The sequence below is a fragment of the Taudactylus pleione genome, unplaced genomic scaffold (genome assembly GCF_031769625.1).
Source record: "Taudactylus pleione unplaced genomic scaffold, aTauple2 ptg000021l, whole genome shotgun sequence".
NCBI classification, from domain to species: Eukaryota; Metazoa; Chordata; class Amphibia; order Anura; family Myobatrachidae; genus Taudactylus; species Taudactylus pleione.
Window position 1 is genome coordinate 12702065 of NW_028284423.1, and position 20095 is coordinate 12722159.

The following is a 20095-nucleotide window of genomic DNA, read 5'->3' on the forward strand; positions in this document are numbered from 1 at the left end:
AGTTCCAGGACGTTGATTGGTAAGACCACCTTGGCTGGAGTCCAGCGGTAACTGTGCCCCTCCTGCATAGGCTTGCATGTGTGGTGAGGAGTGCCCCAGTCTGCAAACCAAAAGGGGCATCCCTTGTCTAAGTGGGACATTTGTAGCCACCAGGCTAGGGACAGGTGAACCTCCGAGGAGAGGCCCATCGTCTGGGATCTGAGCAGATGGGGCAGCCATTTCCACTTGGAGTGGATCAGGTGTTGTAGGGGCCTGGAGTGAAACTGAGCAAACTGCACCATGTTGAAGGTGGACACTATGGATCCCAGGGTCTCCATTGCAGAGTGAATTGACACTCGGTGACTGTGTAGTAGACTGCACACCTGATGTTGTTATACCAAGATTTTGTCTGCTGTTAGGAAGATTCTCTGAACCTGAGAGTCCAGGAGGGCCCCCAGATGTACCATTCTTTGAGAAGGTGCCAAGGAAGACTTTTTCCAGTTGATCAGCCAACCATGCGTTTTTAGAAAGGCAATAGTTACTTGTAGATGGCGGTGAAGAATTCTGGGGAGCTGGCCAACAGCAAGAGATCATCTAAGTATGTCTGATCCCTCGACGACAAAGATAGGCCGTCATAACCGCCATGATCTTGGTAAAGACCAGAGGAGTCATTAAAAGGCCAAAAGACAGAGCCTGAATTTGGTAATGTGGCTGTAGTATAGCAAACTGGAGATATTGTTGATGAGAAGGCGCTATAGGTACATGTAGGTAGGCGTCCTGAATGTCCAGAGACACCATAAGTCCCCAGGCTCCATAGCCAAGATAACAGAGTGGAGGGTTTCCATACGAAACCTGGGCACTCTGATAAACATGTTCAGAGACTTGAGGTTGAGGATAAGCCGATGAGACCCATTGGGCTTCTGAACCAAGAAAAGGGTAGAATAATATCCCTTCCCTCGCTGTGAAGAGGGGAACGGAATTATTACTCCAGAGAGCAGTAAGGACTGAATGGCCTTTTGAAGCAGCAGTGCCTTGCTTGGGTCCGATGGGGTCCTGTGCAAAAGAACTACTGGGAGAGTCGCATCAGGAAGGAGAGGGCATATTCGTGGGAAACCACTTCTCTTACCCAGACGTCTGATGTGGTCTGCCGCCAAATCTGGGTGAAATGAAGAAGTCGGCCTCCCACCCTGGGAGCCCGCAAGGAGAGGCCTGCCCCGTCAGGCTGAAGGTTTCTCCTCAGATTTGGTAGGTGGACATCTAGTAGCCCAGGTCTGTTTGGTCCTAGGCTTTGAGGTCTTAGTTGATGCCTTGGAAAGGACTGACCTTTAGCTTTTCCTTGAGGATGAAAGAACCGAAAGGAAGACATCTGAGGCTGTGCTTTATATGCAGAGGGCAGGAACCTCATCTTGGAAGCTGCCAAGGTAGTCACAATTTTGTCTAATTCTGGGCTAAACAGGATATCCCCAGAACAAGGCAGAGACTCTAAATGCCTTTTTAGAGTCCGAATCTGCTTTCCATGAGCGGAGCCAAACAATACAGTGGTCTACTACAGAAGTGGCAGATGCCTTGAAGCTAGGAGAGCCATATCCATAGCTGCTTCACCCATATAGAAGACTGCATCTCTAATGTGAGATATGTAGGACAGCTGTTCCCTCGAAGTATCAGAGGGAAATGTCTCTTCTAGGGCCTCTGCCCAACTCTCAATGGCTTTTGCCATCCAGGCCGTATCCCTAGCAGGACGAGTAATAGCTCCTGTAAGAGAGTATATAGATTTTAGACAAGCATCCATCCTTCTATCCATAGTCTCCTTCAAGGAGGTTGCAGTGTGGATAGGTAAGGTAGCATTCTTGACCAGACGTGTCATGTGGGAATCCACTGCTGGGGGAACTTCCCATTTAGTGCAATCAGTAGCGGGAAGAGGGTAAAAGGAATTTAAAAGTTTAGGCAATTGAAATCTTTTACTTGGCATATTCCATGCTTCACACATACCAGTATGATCAGATAGCTGATCAGAGTGAGCACTTTGGTAAAACTACCCTTTGTCGCTTGAATACTGGCTCTTTTGCCTATTTGAAGAATAGATTTTACAGCTCTCACAAGTGCAGGTATATTTAATTTAAAGGAGGGTTCCTCGTCTCCTGAGGGGGAGTCAGAGTGAGATAGGTCTGGTCTGCGTCTTCTGCCTCCCCAGATAATAATTCAGAATCTGATAGCTGGGTGGACTGGGAAGATAACAAAGCACACTTAGTAGGTTTACTAGGTAAGGGTCTCTCCTTTTGCAGCATTTGTTGAAAGGCTGTAGGAGGTATCCGCCAGACTGCACTGAGGTAGAAAGTATGTCTACCCATGGGGGAGGCAAAGGAGAAGGGAGTACCTGCTGTGGCCATCCCATAGGGGCAGATACCACAGGTACCATTAGGTGGTCCGCAATTTTTGCCAGCACCTGTGAAAAAGTAGCCCAGGGTGGGTCCTGAGTAGAGGACACAGGGGCTGATGGGCCTGAGGCAGTATAATAAGATGCACAAAGACCATCCTGAAAGATACTCTGAAGCTAAGTTGCTGAGCAGGACTTACAAGACACCAGAGTGGGAGCAGCAGGTTGTTTGTTATTCTTGTCTCTGTCAGACATAGCTGCAAGAATAATGTAGCACAATCTGACACCGTGCAGTGAGCAACTCAGATGTATTTGCAATATGGCACAGTGTAGTGCGCAACAGCAATATATAGTATGTAATAGCCCTCACAAATATAGCGAGATGTGAGGTACATGAACCCCCTATACTTTAGTATGCACACGGTTATAGTAGAATAAAGGGAAAGGTATAAGCTGACAGTAACAAAAGAAAACATACAGCAGCAGTAGCACAAGTCACATACAAATGCATAATACACAATAACTGCAGCAGGCACTAAAATCAACTACACATGCCACGGTGGCTGGTAGGATATAGCGCTGTATATACCTGGCCCTTGGGAGAGGTATACAAGGAGACTGGATCTAGCATTCCCAGAGACCTGATTGCACAAAATGGTTGGCTGTGAGTCTCAGAGGGGGCAGAGGGTGAGGGAGGAGCAGCAAGACTGCAGTGGAATGGCGCCCTGAGCTGGGGGAGGGGCTGCAAGGAGAGCGCCTTCTCCCCTATGCTGACATTAACCACTGGGTCTCCTGGCCTTAAATTGTGCCCTGCGCCAGTGCTTGTATTGCCCTACTGGTCTAGTGGAGAACCAGGCGAACCGGTGTTCATATCAACTGATAATCTGTGTCTGATGCTGCGTATAAGTACGCAGTTGTGGACAGCTGTGATGGCTCCGGTGGGCGTCTCAGTACAAGTCCTGGTGGCTGTTGCATTTTTGCAAATCCTCAGCTGAAAAATGTGCAGCTGCAGCAGCAATAGTGTACAGCACTGAATCAGGCGCATGGTACAGGGAGCAATGGCACACTGTGGGCCTGATTCAGAGTTGCATGCAAGACGCGGTCACAGAAATAAATGCGGATATTCTCCCGTATTCAGAGATGTACAAATCTATCAATTACATGTGTGCGTAGTCGCCATCACTATCAGTGCCGACTTGCACCAGCCCTATCCCTGAAGACAGACTAATCTCTGTGTAAGCTCACTGCCGAATAGCCTGTAATCCCATCTACACGCCCACCACCTGCACATGGAACATTTATCCTCCATGTGAATGCTCATTGCCGCCAAATGGAGATGCATACAATGGAATTGCCCATAATTGGTCAAAGTTGCATATGTGCAGCAATGGAGCATGCACAGTGCAAAACATAGTAAGATCTGTCCGCAAAACAGATGTGTGCAATTCTAAACCACACCCTGTGTCTCAAAGCAACCAATCGTATATACATTTATTAAAATGAGCACACTAAAGTGCTAATGGCTAGGAGGTTGCTGTGGGGAGTGGTCTGGTGCAGTGCACGTGTGTGGGGAGATGGACGGGGGCTGGGCCTGGTATGTGTGGAGCATATTATTACAAGGGGGGGTCTGGTGGTGATGGATGGGGTCTGGAGCATATTATTGGGAGGGGGCTGGGGCATATTACTGGGGGGTGGGCATGTGTGGAACATATTATAACAAGTATGGAGCATATTAATATATTATTTTGTGGGGAGGGAGACTGGGGCATATTATTTGGGGGGGGCTGGAGCATGTTATTACTGCGGGCTGTCTCTGGTGCATAATATTAACAAGAAATAATATTTATATATTTATTTTATTTTTCAAAATGTGTTGAATGGGAGGGGCAGAACTGTGAGTGGGAGGAGTAATAGAGAGGAGAGGAATCAGTATTCATTCTTAAACCGCTCCCCCCTACAAGTAAAGTCTAGATCCGCCACTGCACTGTATGCTAAACTCTTGCTTTTTCGCATAGACAGTGTGGGTGTCCTTGTCCTCTCCTGCAAACTCACTATTTGCATAAATGGGATGTTTTTAGGGCATTAGTATAAACCATTGACTGGCATGGCAAGTGATTTCTGTATGGCAAATGGCACAAACTCATCACCACATAATTTAAACTCTAAAATGATGCTAAGCATGAAAAGGGGAATACCTGCAGCAAAGTCATTACTAATTGAAAGAGTTCCTAAGAATTTACATGTTCATTGTACATTTGTCCACAGCTAAGATAGACTTGTGCCATCAATGTCCTTAAAGTCTAGAAGGAATCCAGACAGAGGAAAATAATTGGTCCCCATAGAAATAAAAGTAGGTACTAAACTATATTTATTTTCAGTTTTCGGAAAAGTCTGAAATAATTAAACAGTCCATGCTAGGCAGTTGATGGATTTACAAGCCTATCTACAAGATATTTATAACTTGCTTCCCAGAAAGTCATTTAGATGTAGCACTATTCATAGAAATATGTCCAGTCAATTTAAATCACAATCCAAAAAAACAGCGATGACTGTCAGACCAGTTGATAATTATCCATGTGGACACTGCAGTCTGTGTGCCTGATCAGCAGTGCTGAACGCAGATTCGCGATGTTTGGGAATCTGCGCAGGCATCAGACCCGTTCTGCGCATGTGCAGAACAGGTCTTCGTGGCCGCATGCAAACTGACAGCAGACTGCCAGTGATTGACAGTCTGTTGCCGTTTGTGGGCGGGGAGGTGGCAACGATGTTCTCCATTTCCGGAAACGGAGGCGTGTCGCCGACGTTGCGGGGAGGGAAGAAACCAGGATTTCCAACGGCTAATGGAGATTTCCTGGCCCCTTCCCCTAAACTGCGGCGGCCGGCTACGGGACCCCATGGGTACGCAGATTAACCGATGTGTTGGCAACGCAGCTCGAATAAGTAATGCACAGGAGACGTGATGCCTCCTGCTGCATTACCATATCTGCAAGGATCACAATTGCAAAGCTGCCTGCGTGTAATTCCGATCCTTACAGAATCAGGCCCTGTGTGTACAAATTACCAAGGGAAGACTTTTTTCCTATAATGAGAAGCAATATTATGTTAAACAAGTCATTAACTCTAGCAATTTATTTGTGGTATATTAGATACAATGCCCCTGTTGGTTACTCTGACAAATCTATTAGAGAAATGAGATTCAGGGTGGGAGATCATTTTCAACGATTAACACTTCAAAAGAGTTCTCTTTAACTAGTTTCATATATGAAGGGGCAACAAAGTAACAATCATAAATTGATTTGTTTAAAGGTCTGGAAGTTGTTAATTGTAATTCTCGTTGGGGAGAAAGAGAACAGCCACAGATTCTGAGAGTCTGCAGTTGACAAATGTAATAGTTTATGGTCATATAGCTTAAATATACATAAGCTGATTATGTGTAAAAGAAAAACATAAGTTTGCTGTATACGGTATAGTGGTTCTGACTTGATAAGGTCATCGAGGGTGAAACAGCTGTCAAAAGCTGCTGTAACCAGGGGGAAGGTAGTTCACAATCCCGTGAGCGTTAACCCGGGTAGCTCCTTGGTGTAAAAGGGGCCAGGGTTGGATTCCCGGGTCGAGTGAACCAGCAATCCAACCCAGGTAACTTGCAGGGTTCATTCGACCTGGCTCCTGTTCACAGCATGGGGATTTCCGGAGATCTCGGCGCCTATAGATGATGACATCTCCAAGCGTCCAGGGTGAAGTGATCCACTGCACCCGTGTGCAACGTGAACGGTGCTGGTATGGAAATACTCCGAATCAGCGCCGCAGAAGAAAAGGTATGTCCTGGGTCTGACCCGTTTTGGAAAGGAGTTCCAAAGCTCGGGTCAGACCCAGGATTTAGGTCTAAAAGCAGTATAAGTGTCTCTACAGTATATAATTTCATTATGGATGTTAACAATTCCATGCAACACATTATCAAGATTGTATTGCAAGAAGTAGCGTCATAATATATATATATATATATATATATATATATATATACACACACACACACACACACACACAGGACAAAAGTATTTGGACACCTGACCATTACACCAACAGGGACTGTAATGGCATTGTACTCAAACACATATACTTTAATATTGAGTTGGCCCCCCTTTTGCAGCTATAACAGCTTCCACTCTTCTTGGAAGGCTTTCCACAAGATTTTGGAGTGTTTCTATTGGAATTTGTGCCCATTCATTCTGTAGAACATTTATGAGGTCAGGTACTGATGTTGGACAAGAAAGCCTGGCTCGCAATCTCCACTCCAGTTCATCCCAAAGATGCTCGATGGGGTTGAGGTCAGAGCTCTGTGCGGGCCAGTCAAATTCTTCCACACCGAACCATGTCTTTATTGTCCTTGCTTTGTGCACTCGGGCACAGTCATGTTTTAATAGAAAAATGGCCTTCCCCAACCTGTTGCCACAAAGTTGATAGCATAGCAATGTCCAAAATGTCTTGGTATGCTGAAGCATTAAGACTGCCCTTCACTGGAGAGAAGGGGTCTAGCCCAATCCATGAAAAAATCCCCATACAATTATCCCTCCTCCACCAAACTTCACAGTTGGCACAATGCAGTCATGCAGGTAACGTTCTCCCGTTATCTGCCAAACCCAGACTCGCCCATCTGACAGTCAAACAGAGAAGCGCGATTGTTCACTCCGCAGAACACATTTCCACTGCCCCACAGTCCATTGTCGGTGTGCTTTACACCACGCCATCCAATGCTTGGCATTGGACTTGGTGCTGTGAAGCTTGCATGCAGCTGCTCGGCCATGAAAACCCATTCCATTAAGCTCCCACCGCACAATTTCTGTGCTTACATTAATGCCAGTGGAAGTTGAAACTCTTCGGCTATGGAATCAGCAGAGCGTTGGCAACTTTTATGCACCATGAGCGTTAGCAGTCATTGACCCCACTCTGTAATTTTACGTGGTCTCCGCGCAACGACCCATTTTCCACCACAAATGTTTGCAAATGGAGACTGCATGGCTAGGTGCTTCGTCTCCTTTCCAGGAGACCCAATCATTGTGAAGGGAACACTCCGCTACTGGATCTCCGGATTGTGTGGGATCTATCACCCGTTCAATTTCACAATTCATATACTGTATACTGTTTCATTTCAACTTCGGTGTTACATTGTGCTATCTACATGGAGTGCTTATTTACCTATGGTGGGAATTGCTCCCATTTAGTACAGAACAATTGGTTTAATTATCCTGCTTTAATACTATATGCTGATAGTAATTTTTTTAATATGTGTGTTTTTAAATACTGACTATTAAAATTTTGTCAACTTTATACTATCCGCAAGTCGTTATTTAACTTTTACTTTTTAATTAATTCACTGTCGCTGCCCCATGGCCTCTGTATTAGGCTTGCAAGGCACCTGGAACAGCAGCCTGTGGCCAGTAAGACTGATGCAGAGTTGTGTAGATTGTCCAAACAACGCTCCAGACAGCCACCATGCAATGTGTAGAGCCCCTGAAGCATCCAGGCAGCATGCACATTCTCCTGCCAGCGGCCCTGCTCCCTTGTGTTACATGTTAGAAAGCGGTGCTGGCACAGGGCCCCGGTGAGCTCTGCTCTTGAGATAATGGTACAGGTGGTGCTGAACACCCTGTACAGTAAATATATTTATTTTAGCAAATATTATTAAATAACCTTTTAAATAGATTTTATTTTAAAATATTAATTTATGATGGATGTTTGGAAAAAATATTTGTCAGTTACTTGGTTAGAAGTGTAATTGTTTTTAAAACATTAATTATTTTTGTTACCAGCAATGGACCAGTTTACTAAATGTAACATTTTTACCTTGACAACCAGACACATGACATATGATGCGGGGTTCTGTTCCATTTTGCAAATGTACTTTGGTGGGCAGGTTAAGGGGTCTATTTTGCGTGCTGGGTACAAGTATGTCCTCATTCACCTTGCATTTTTGCAGCATATGGCACTTTTTCCTGAAAGTTTTTGTGGCAGCATAGGTCACGGATCAGTAGATTAGCAGTCTTGTGAGTAACCCTATGGTCGCGCAGAATGACTGGTTGTCACTCACCATTGCTGCCCGCAAACAGTCCCTGCCTGTCAATCACTTTGCGAATAAATACTCACTGCGGACGACAATGAAAATTAACCTTGACGCATACGCAATGTGACTTATATGCATGCGCAGGCCACCGATAATCGTTCAACTACGTTAACATTGGTACTACGTCCATCTCTGAATCAGGCGCAGAGAAAGAGAGGGGGAATTACCCAGGCTTGTTGGAGGGGCTTGGGTCTGCCGCCGCTCCCACTCCCCCGTCGACCCCCTTTCCTGTCAGCATCCCAGCACAGGTTGTTGTGTTCTGGGCTGCAGTGGGACCAGGGAGACTGCTCCGCTGAGCAGTAGCAATCTCCTCTCCCTGTGCTGGGGTGTGGGGGAGCGATCACCCTGATGCGCTGGTTTTCTTTTTCTAAGGGGGGCGTGACCACGCCTCCTGTGATTAGGTCATGCCCCCGATAAGTGCTGTCTTTGGGGCTAATTGAATTAGCTTGGGAAAGCAATTAGCCGGCGGTGGAATACCGCATCTAATTGACTTTCCCCCTAAGTCGCAAAGTGTACCATGCGCCAAACAGAGCTATTTGTCACATTTTGAGGATAGGTGACACATTTGCATATCAACTTTTGTTTATTATATGTAACTCAATGTAATTGTGAATGTTTTCCAAATACCCACAGGTTACTTCTCCATACTGCCTGCTTTGCAGCTTTCAATACCATTGATCATCCTCTTTTTCTTCAAACCTTTCATTCCATGGGCCTGCAAGACAGCTCTTTCCTGGTTCACTTCCATTCAACCATTTGTTCAGAGTCTGTACATCTGGCACACACTCACCTCCCCAAACACTATCTGCTTGTATACCATAAACCTCTGCTTTCAGCCATCTTCCTCACTGTACACTTATTCTCTTGGTGGACTAATTTGCTAATTCAGCCTCCAGACTACCTCTATGCAATAAGCAAATCAGCCTCTCCTCCACTGACCGCCGCCCACTACTACCACCTCCACATGGATTATACTAAAGGTCAACATGTCAAAAACACTGCTTCCCTCCTCATAGAGAGTCGCCATCTACTGACAAATCTACATCATGGTCAATAACACATCAATTTTCAGATTCTCCCAAGCCTACTGCCATGGTGATACCCTTACCACCAATATCTATAGTACTCCATACATCTATCGTTTTTAGCCAATACTGTCACCTACACCTTTGAAATATTGCTATAATACTTTTTTCATACCCAATATGCAACAACATTTTTTATCCATACTCTCATTTCCCAGCTAGGCTACTGCAATATTATCCTATATGGTAATCTCTTACTAATACCAGTATCAGACACAAACTAAATTTAGAATTGGGCAAAAAGCCCAATTTGTGTCAATTAGATACGAGCCATCTGCATCTTACATTTTAGTTTCATGATTATCTTACGTATATCTAACAAATGATGCCAATGGGCCTCACTTACAATGCAAAATAACAACAATCTATCCGGGAAAAGGTTATAAGACAAAGAAGACCATCACTGTTCTTTGTGATACATGAAGAGTAACAAAAAGTAAAGTTTTGGGTAATTGAATGGATCTACCGTAAGACACTGAGATCATCGTATACCACTCGTGGGGCTGTGACCAGAGACGATGCTCAGTGTCTGTAAACATGTAGTCTTGTTAAAAGAATAAAATACAGTATATTATAGTCACCAAATATTAAATGGCAGAAATATATACTAGCCTACTGCGGTCATCCAAGGATTTCCTGAGCAATGAGTCCCACATATGGCATCCTCCTAGTTAGGGGAGGAAGGTGGTTATCCTTTAAGGCAATTCCAGGGCCGGTCCAACATATACTCTTGTTACACATACGTGTACAGCACAAAATAATGGGGGCAAACCACTGCTGCCCAAGTGAACAGCAAGATGATAAGAGCAGGAGTGGGAATGGGATGTGCAGAGGCGTTGGAGCAGTGCCAGTGACTACAACAGTGAGGTGGGCAGTTGGCTGGGTGAGTGGTTCTCAACTACCCAGATAGACTAATGAATCCTACTCTATTGTCATAGTTTATGGCCCCTGCTTTCTCCATTGCTGCCCCATACACCCCAGCTCTGCAACAGGACTTGTCTTTCAATCATTACTGATGCATTTCATGATGAGCCTTTTAAAATATAGTATAGTATAACAATAGAGCCTCACTCATTGCAACTGAAATATTTATATGAATGTTATTACACAGTTGGAGGGACACTTATTGCCCACCCCTGCTCTACTGCCTGATATAATAGTGTTCTGAAACACAACGTGGTGTTTGAAAAATTACAATGGCAATATGATTGGTTGCTAATGCTATGGGCTAGAACAAATTATGCAATTTATTAAATAAGCCCCAATATGTTGATTATACTACACTCATTATCTTTCTGATCCCTGTCATCATATCAAGCTCAGAAGAAAATGCTCGGGGACAGTAATCTTCATAAAGCCACCAATTCTACAGAAACATATTACTGATACAAATGGTACCAAATACTAAACACAGCTTAAAGATATAAAATTGCTCAATCAGGGAAGTTCACATTTTGCCCTGCCAAAAACTTCTCATTTCTTTCTCTTTTGTTGTCTTCATCGATGCAGAATCCATAGGCTCGCAGGGCATGCTGAGACATGCAATTCTCCAAGTCTTGTTAAAAATGTGCTTGACATCAAATAACAACAACAGAGGAAGAATCAGGAGAAAATCTGTAAAATCATATCACAAATGAATAAAATAAGCAATTTACCCGGAGGGTGGGATTACTAAACATCTTGAATCAACTTGTAACTTTAGGTTACCTCTGGGAATTATTGAGGAGAATATATATTGAATACATGCAAACTGCCAAGATATCCTACTGTGTATATACAGAACGTTGTGTGGATGTTTGGAGCACCAGTACAGATTCAATATAACAAGGAACTTTTGGATCAATTATTATTCCCAATACAGACGCGCAGATGTTCATAAAAAAGAGGTTTTGCCTTGTTCTAAAATCTGAACTTGGTGGGAAGATCCAAGCTAAAACTGAGCCGCTCATCTGTATATATTTTATTTTGGACCCGAAAAACTAGCACAAACACATTTTTGGACAGGTGCATGTAAAGGCACTGGCAGTTCAAATCCCGGCAGCGGCAGCACGACAAAGGAGGAAATCCCGATCATCCTACAGGTAAGTATAAACTAACCTAAATTTACCCCCTAACCCTCCTTTAGGGTGCCTAACCCTAACCTCCCCCCCTTGTGCCTAACCCTAATCCCCCCTCTAAGTGCCTAAACTGCCTAAATCTAACCCCCCCTTCCCCGCCGCCTAAACCTAAGTAGTCCCCCGGGGGAGTGCCTAACCCTAATCTCCCCCCGGGGGTGCCTAACTCTATCCCCCCCTTCCCCTAGCCTGAACCTAACCTCCAGGGGGGGGGTTGCCTAACCCTAAGTCCCCCCTGGGAGCCCTAAACCTAGCCCCCCCCCGCGGCTGTCCGTGCCTTCGATCGGGATGCCGGGCGCCGGTCTCCCGATGTTGGTAAAATGACAGGCGTCTACATTTAAACGCCTGTCACTTAACCCTCGCCGGGATTAAGTAGTCTGGAAGCCGGCGGTCGGCATTGCGTCCGCCGGCTTCCTAAATGTATACCATGTAAAGAACAGTAGGCAAATAATAAACCACACAGCTAACATTACCTAACCATCAGATGGCTACAACATTACACCTTAAAAATGAACATTCGGAGTGCAAAATAAGAAGCAAGTGTTCTACTTATCATACAATAAATAAATAAATAAAATCCTGTGATAAATCTTAAATCTATGATAGATCCTAGATATTATGAACAACTGTTAAAACTTACTGGACCAAAACAGAAATAAATATATAAAGTCATACTGTGTCTTGACCTTAGAGCAGAGTGTCATACTACTGTTTGTGTCTAACTATACTTATATAATAAATACAGGCAGCTCTATGCCTTACAGCATGTGGGAATAAAGAACCAACGGTAAGATCTCAGAAATGCGGTACACACTTAAGGTATATTTACTAAAGTACGTGCCCATAGCAACCAATCGGGATCTAGCTATTCTAGAAGGTGCTAGATACAGTAAATGATAGGTAGAATATGATTGGTTGCTATGGGCAACATATCCACTTCTAAAAACCCACACTTTAGTAAATATACTCCTTACTCTGTGTATGGCTTCAAACTGAGCCATATATGATGCATACTAAAGAAGTGAATAGCATTAACAAATATCTGTTCAGCTATAGTCAGTATCAGCCTCCCTGCACATGCACGGCAGGGAGATTGCAGATTTCCATCCAATGTATAAAACATATACATTTAATTAGCAAAAATAAAATCATTTCCAAAATAATATAGAGCCAGATACCTTGTAATCATGTAGCTGCCTCGCTGACTTATGCAAAAACTACAGATAGGCACACTTAATCAATCCCAGAGCCTCTGGGCCTTTGCCGTTTAGGTTATGCACATCATGTCAGAATCTTGTTTTGCAGCTCGTATCCCTTTCATCCCTGGAAGTGCTGGGGAAGCCGGCAGGGCTCCACCTAGTGGTCACCTTTTGTATTATAGTCGTCTAGGGCACTGTGATCTCATATGGGATAATTTAAATTATTATTATAATTATTATAGTCACAGAGGTGTCTTGAGACCATATGCATACTACATTGACACAGCAGTCCAAATGCACTTCTAATATACATAATTGAAACTAAGTATTTATAATACATAAAAGTTTTACTTGAACTGTGATGACATTAGAACACATCAGTTACAAGTGATTACATTAGAGTTCCCTGTTTATACAAATATTATTTCCATTCTAATTTTTAGTATTATTATTTTGACTTTCCCCAGAAATGTCACTTTTTTTTTTAAAGTAAAAATATTACGTATTGTATGGATTCAGCCCAAATTATTTTTTTTAATATAACTGCAAATCATAAAAGCATGCCTGTTAACCAAGACCCTCTTGCTTGATAAAGATAATGCAATAAGAGTTTTTGCCTGTTTTTCTCAAATATAAGACTATAAGTACCTATGTATGTACGAGTCAATTATACTTATCTGCTTTTGTAAAAGCAATTCAGGGAGATTGTGAAAGCAACACTTATGAGCGCAGCATGTAAGATTTACTTGTTGATGAAAACAGAGATACTTTTCAGGGCTTGTTCATATATTGGCCCCCATTTACTAACGAGTTTTATCACCAAAATGAGTGATAAATGTCACTGTGTGTGATAAATGGTGCTCCAGCCAATCAGCTCCCAACTGTCATTTTTCAAACAGTTGACAGTTGGGAGCTGATTGGCTGGAGCACCATTATCATACACAGTGAAATGTATCACTCGTTTTGGTGATAAAACTCGTTAGTAAATGAGGCCCTTTGTGTTTACAAGTGGTTCCATATAAGTGGCCATGAGAAACATTACTTGAAAATGCATGTAGCCATAGGGATCATTGTACTCTAACACCAATGTAGGGAAATGGCACTCATGATCCCATTTGAATGTATATATCTCCGATTTCTTTTATTTCACATGCTTGCCTACTCTCCTGGAATGGCCAGGAGGCTCCTGGAAATCAGGTGGTGCATCCGGCCACCCGGAAAAGTGGGCAAGTCTCCAGACCAGCCGTCACCCATCTACCCCCGTACGCCAGGAATGTAGGAGGGTGATGATGCAATTCATGCAGATTGGAGTCATTGTGCCCTTGCCCCCTACTTCACAATGACAGTATTCTCCCATTGTGCAGCAGGGGTGGGGCCACGATGATGTGATCACATGGTCACAATCCACCTCTAATGCCGGGTAATGTCAAACAGCCACATCTCCATATGCAGTGTCACACGCCTCCCCCTCTTTGCCTGGAGGGGGCAGCCAGAATATCAGAAAGGATGGTATAACAGCTACATATTTAACACAGTTTATCAAAAATGTTTATAAATAGACCCCTTTAAGAGAAACTAGCCCTAGGTTGAAAAAAAAAATTCACTATTTATTATATAGAATTTTTTGCACTATGTATTTATCTAAAAAAAAAAAGAAATGCAGTACCCCTACACTTCCTGGTGCTGGAAAGAGCATAGTAGGGTTTGAAGCTCTTCTCAGCCGAGCTATTAGTATACAAAACAATTAAACTGCGGAAGAACAATGCTGTGGGTGGGATGTACTAAGCAAGGCATCTGCGATGTGGTACATCCCGCCTTTTATCAGGGGTGTGTAACTAGAAATGCAATTTAAATAGCAAAGGACAGGTCTCCTGATAAGAACCATCCTTTGCGATACCCTCGGATAGAGGGATTTCTGGGTTTAACACCCAGAAGTCCCTCTGGCGTGCTCAGAAGGACGCACGCTCGCCGGAAGGGAGATGGGAGGGATCCAAATGGCTTCTATTGAATAACGCCACCTGAAAATGGCGTTACCTACCGGAGCAAAGCATTACAGTGCTTAGTACATATGGGAAATGCGGTAAACCCCCCCCCCACCCGACAGCTGCATTTTCGGGGGTTTTAACGCATTATTCAGTTTAGTACATCCCACCCTTTGTATTTTGTTCAATTTACGAATGCATTTTGTACAGATCAATATATAATAACTAAATAATACCCCTTTCATACCAAAATTCTGGGTCCAACTCAGATGAGACCCGGGTCAGACCCCATTTACACTGCACTTTCAACCCAGGTTATTCCTGGGTAGGCCCTGCTAAACTTGTAAGGTCATAAATAGTTGGTGGTGACTGCTCCACAGCGAGCAATCTGCTAATTTTAGGCACGACCCGGGTTGGATAACTCAGTTTGGACCATTCACACTGCACTGTGACCCAGTCATTCCCTTGTCCAACCCTGCTTGCTACCAGGGTTGGATTTCTGGGTCACTCGACCCGGGTTATTTTTCAGGGAGACAGAGCCGCACAAAAAACAGGATTATTTCAGTAGTGTGAAAGGGGTATAAAACTCCCTAACCTAGTGACAGATTCTCTTTAAGGTTCTCCTGTGCTGCATCATGCAATGGGGGAGATATATTATAGCGGCACGTTAAGTGCTGCTATATCGCTTCCTGCTTCGCCTCTTTACCGAGGCAAAGCAGGAAGCACTAACGATGACATGTATGAACATCTACTCGGCCGGAGTGGGGGAGCGATAACTCCCCCCTTCGGCGCTCCCCGCTAGAGACCGCAACACATCAGCCTAGTGCTGAGTCTCAGTCCGGCCGGCTCCACTGAGCAGTCACCGCAGCAGGGACAGCGCTGTCTCTGCTGTGGGGATAAGGCATTGTCAGACTGTAGCTGTTGATAGCTACAGCGGGTGGAACGGTCAGGCGAACTGACCGTTCATACATGCCCTGCCATTTGGCGCTGCTATCTTGTAGATAGCAGTGCCGATAATGACAGGGGCGCATAGTGCCCGTCATTTACCGCCAAACCCCCGTACATACATCGGGGAGAAGCGGTATCAGCGTACATAACATGCGCTGATACTTCTTCTGAGCTTCATACATCTCCCCCAATATTCCATGTGTTCATTGATTTGTACATGCACTTTGTTAGAAGTTTTGATACAATTTTTTTTTTTTGTTAAACCAAATTTACAAGCTACTAAAACCATAAAGCACTCAACATTTATATTACAGATTTATTCCCAATGGACTATTTGAAAACAGTTTAAGATGAAAGGGAATTGGGTTAAAGGGTAAGAATGTCTATTTCATAGAGGGGAATTTAGGAGATATGTTTAATCAACAACATATAGGGGTATTCAATATGGGTGCGATAACATCGTTTTTTGCGTTAATATCGCACTTTTTAACGTTTTTGCATTAATATCACTTGTTTTAGTTTTACACCGTATTCAATTTCAAAGACTTATCGCAGTTTTGAAAAGTCTTTGATAAAAAACGGTGATAACTTTTCACCATTGAATAGGTGCAGAATTGGGGTTTAGGGGTGCAGGCTTAAAAAAAATAGCCTGCACCCCTGAGATTAACATTTAAAAAAGAACTGTGTCAAAAAAAGCTTTTTTAAAAAATAGGGACACCCCAAAAAATAAAAAAATTGGGGTGAAAAAAAAAAATGGGAAAAAATTGAATTTAAACAATAGGCAAATAGGTTCAGGGCTATTCTGCAAGTATGCGGCAGATGTTTTCTAGAATAGAATTATAGCGGCAGGTGCACAAATGCAGAATTTTTAAAAACTTACTTTAGGGACATAAAAATATGCTAGTACCCATTTTCATGTACCCCAAATTTGATGGGACCACTTAAAAAAATGAAAAAAATAACCTAAGTGCTCTTCTGCATCACTTCTTCAATGTTGGGAAAAAAACACCTGCTGCGGCTATTTAAAGCCCTGACTTTCAATTAAAGGCTAAAACGGGGGTACCCATAGTGTTCCCCCATGTTTTTACAACTTTAAGGGTGTCTTACAATTATTTTAAGGAAAAATTCGTAACTTTACGCAAATCCAACTTCGGAGCTTCCCGTTTTCGTTAATTTTATATTGAATACGGGGATAAGCGGGAGTGCGCACCATACCTTTACGCAGAAAAAAACTCCGATATGAAACGTTAACTTCGCCAGGGAAGTTAACCTTTCATATTGAATACCCCTCTTAGTTCTATACATGAATATACTGCACAGATAAATTTGATGGAAATAACTGCAGAACTAATTTTAACTTATTGTTAAACAGGTTTGGACAGCTCAGCTGCCACTGCAAGTCTCAGACTGACATACAAAGCAAACACAGACACGTGTAACTATGCATTGGCACCAGCACACTACAGGGAATGAAATACAGGGCCTACCTTTGGCTGTTTTAGATTTGGAGATTTCAGCAGGGCTGTTTGACATTGCTCTTGCTTTACTGAATATTTCCTATTTTACAATAATAATGAAATAGTCATGCACCTGTTATATCTAACACTTAATAAAAGCAAAGAAACAAATCCTCTATCCTGTGTAATTCTCTTGCTCTTTGATCTGTTTGCACCGTTTAGTTACTTGTTAACATCTGTTACTAATGAACATTAGTCTTAGTTTAACAGCGGCCTTTCTCCCCCTTCTCTTAGTAAGCAGTGCCATCTAGTGGTGTTGTGTCTGATGTTACATTTCTTTAATGCCAGAGTTTTATTATGCTGCATTTCGCAAACATTGCTAAACAATTTCAAGGGTCAGGTTTCACTTTGAACATTAAGGGCCGAATTTACAATTTGTAACACAAAATGCAGACGTGCTTAAAAATAGGCCATGTGTACTGGTTTTAATGTTGTGGCTGATTGTTTTATATCTTTAGATATGTGCAACATGATGTACAATAGTACACCATCATTACTAACACAGAAATTTACACCATGCCATGGAAAGTGCTTCTGTATGTGGCATGGATTACTTGCATCTCCACATCCATACTGTACTTTACTGCTTGTGTCTTGTTGCTGTGCTTAGTCTTGCCATGGTGTATGACATGTGATATAAAATGGTCTTCCCCAACCTCACCTTTGTAGCAGAGTTTGGCTGTTCCACACCCACTTTTAAGCCTCCTACACAGCTGTTTCTGTGTTTCAACCTACATATGAAAATGATGATCATTATCACCTGTTACGTGTATGATTAACCAATCATACCAGACTATGGCCCTGATTCAGAGCCGGACGCTCTGACAGAGCGCTCGCTCTGAATCAGGGCCGTCCTTCCTAATTTTAGAGCGGCCTCCTGGCCGCTCGCATAGCTCCAGGTCTCACACCAAAGGGGGCGTGCTGTCGATGGTGGGCGTGCTGGGGGCGTGGCTGCCCAGACGCCCACCATGGGAACGCCTACTGTCTGGGGCCGAAAAGCACTCCAGGGCTTGCGGCAACGAGACCCTACCACAAGGGTCTCGTCGCAAGCCCGATGGTCGCGATGGTTTTGACCATCGCGACCATCTTTTTGGCCGCTCGCTATAGCGAGCGGCCGCTCGCTATATGACCGGCCAGGAGGCCGCTCTAAAAATTAAGAAGGATGGCCCTGATTCAGAGCGAGCGCTCTGAATCAGGGCCTTTGTGCAATAAAAGAATTTGTGCAATAAAAGAATTTATGCTGTTTTGAAGGCAAAGCGTGGTCACACCAAATATTGATTTGATTTAGATTTCTCGTCTGTTCATTCACTTTGCATTTTGTTAATTGATAAAAATAAAACTATTAACACTTCTATGTTTGAAAGCATTCTTACTTTGCAGAATATATATATATTCTGCAAAGTAAGAATATATATACTCTGACCCCTTGTCAGAGTGTATATATATATATATATATATACTCTGACAAGGGGTTAAATCCCTCAATTTGTGTTCTGTAATGCTTACAGTATTTGGAACAAAATTTTAATATAAACAGTGCAATTCAATCGATCATATATAATTATTAAAATGGTTTGCCTCCTTCAGAGGTGCATAATCTAGAGCTGCATCTGAATTGTATGATGCACCAATAACAATGAACAGTTCAAGTACACACAGAAAAATAAATATATATTATATATATATATATATATATATATACATACACACACACACACATGGCATGCAGTTCATTTACCGGCATCCGGTATGCCTATCTTTAGCCAGATGCCGAAATCCCAATACCCAGCATCCCGAACGAAGGTAAGTGGGGTCTGTTAGCTGCGCGGGGGGAGGGTTAGTTTTAGGCACCCCGGGGGGAGTTAGGGTTAGGCACCCCCCAGGGAGTGTTAAGTTTAGGCTAGAAGAAGGGGTGGTTAGGGTTAGGCGGCACTGGTGGGAGGTTACGGTTTGGCACCCCTCCGGGAGAAGATTAGGTTTATGGTGCAGAACGAGGGGGTTAGAGTTGGGCATCTCCGAGGGGAAGTTAGGGTTAGGCACCACCGGGGGGAGGTTAGGGTTAGGCACCTTCGGGGTGAGGTTAGGGTTAGGCAGGGGAGGATTAAGGTACTTACCAGCCCCAGTCAGGATCCTGATGGTTCGGGTTTCCAGCGTCGGTATTTAGTCCGCCGGCAATTCATCTGGCGCCGCGGCATTACATACCAATTCCATACACATAAATTATAATGTGCTGCTTATCCGAATAGTAGATCACAGGTCATCATAAATCCTGCAAAACACACTATACAGTAGTTGTATTGATACAATCAGCGCCAGAAAAAATTAGGTAGAGAAAATAAAATCTCACTCAGACTCTTTGGGCTCACATATAAATGACCGAATAATCAGTAACATTTCCCTGTTAAAGCTTCAGTATAATATGATGTGTGCACACAATGTGTAATTATAGGAGAAGAGAGGGAAAATAATTAGGTAATCCTGTGTGCTCCAGGGGAAAACTTTCTACTTTTAAACCCATGTGCTGAAGGCAGTGAATAGGTTAATGAGAGGGTGACTCCAGACACAGGACTAGAAAGCAGTGCAGTAGCACAGACTTCTGCTTTCCCACAAGGTAACAAGATCTCCCCTGATACATAATCACATTGCAGGGTAACTGGTATGCTCAGGGAAGCAGCTAGATCCCCTTCTGTAGATTGACCCTGACATCATCAGCCAGTGTCCAACGTCATTCCCTACCATTCAAGTGGGCATAGAGGGGGAATATAACCATGTAGCGAGC

At 43.4% G+C, this 20095-nt stretch overlaps 1 protein-coding gene across 4 annotated transcripts in view; it reads right to left on the reverse strand.

Moving 5' to 3' along the window:
* Window positions 1–17996, reverse strand: part of AADAT (aminoadipate aminotransferase) — a 62294-nt gene extending 44298 nt beyond the window's left edge. Inside the window, exons 1-2 of one of the 4 annotated variants that reach the window (XM_088448110.1) lie at window positions 17978–17996; window positions 17287–17356 (exon numbers count right to left, since the gene is read on the reverse strand). In XM_088448110.1, coding sequence (XP_088304236.1) covers window positions 17287–17332 — 46 coding nt within the window. In that variant the 5' untranslated portion in view covers window positions 17333–17356; window positions 17978–17996. Of the gene's footprint in view, window positions 1–12848; window positions 12953–17286; window positions 17357–17817; window positions 17850–17977 lie in introns of those variants that run through there. The other 3 variants (XM_088448092.1, XM_088448102.1, XM_088448115.1) reach the window with 3 other exon arrangements.
* Window positions 17997–20095: the final 2099 nt, after the last annotated feature.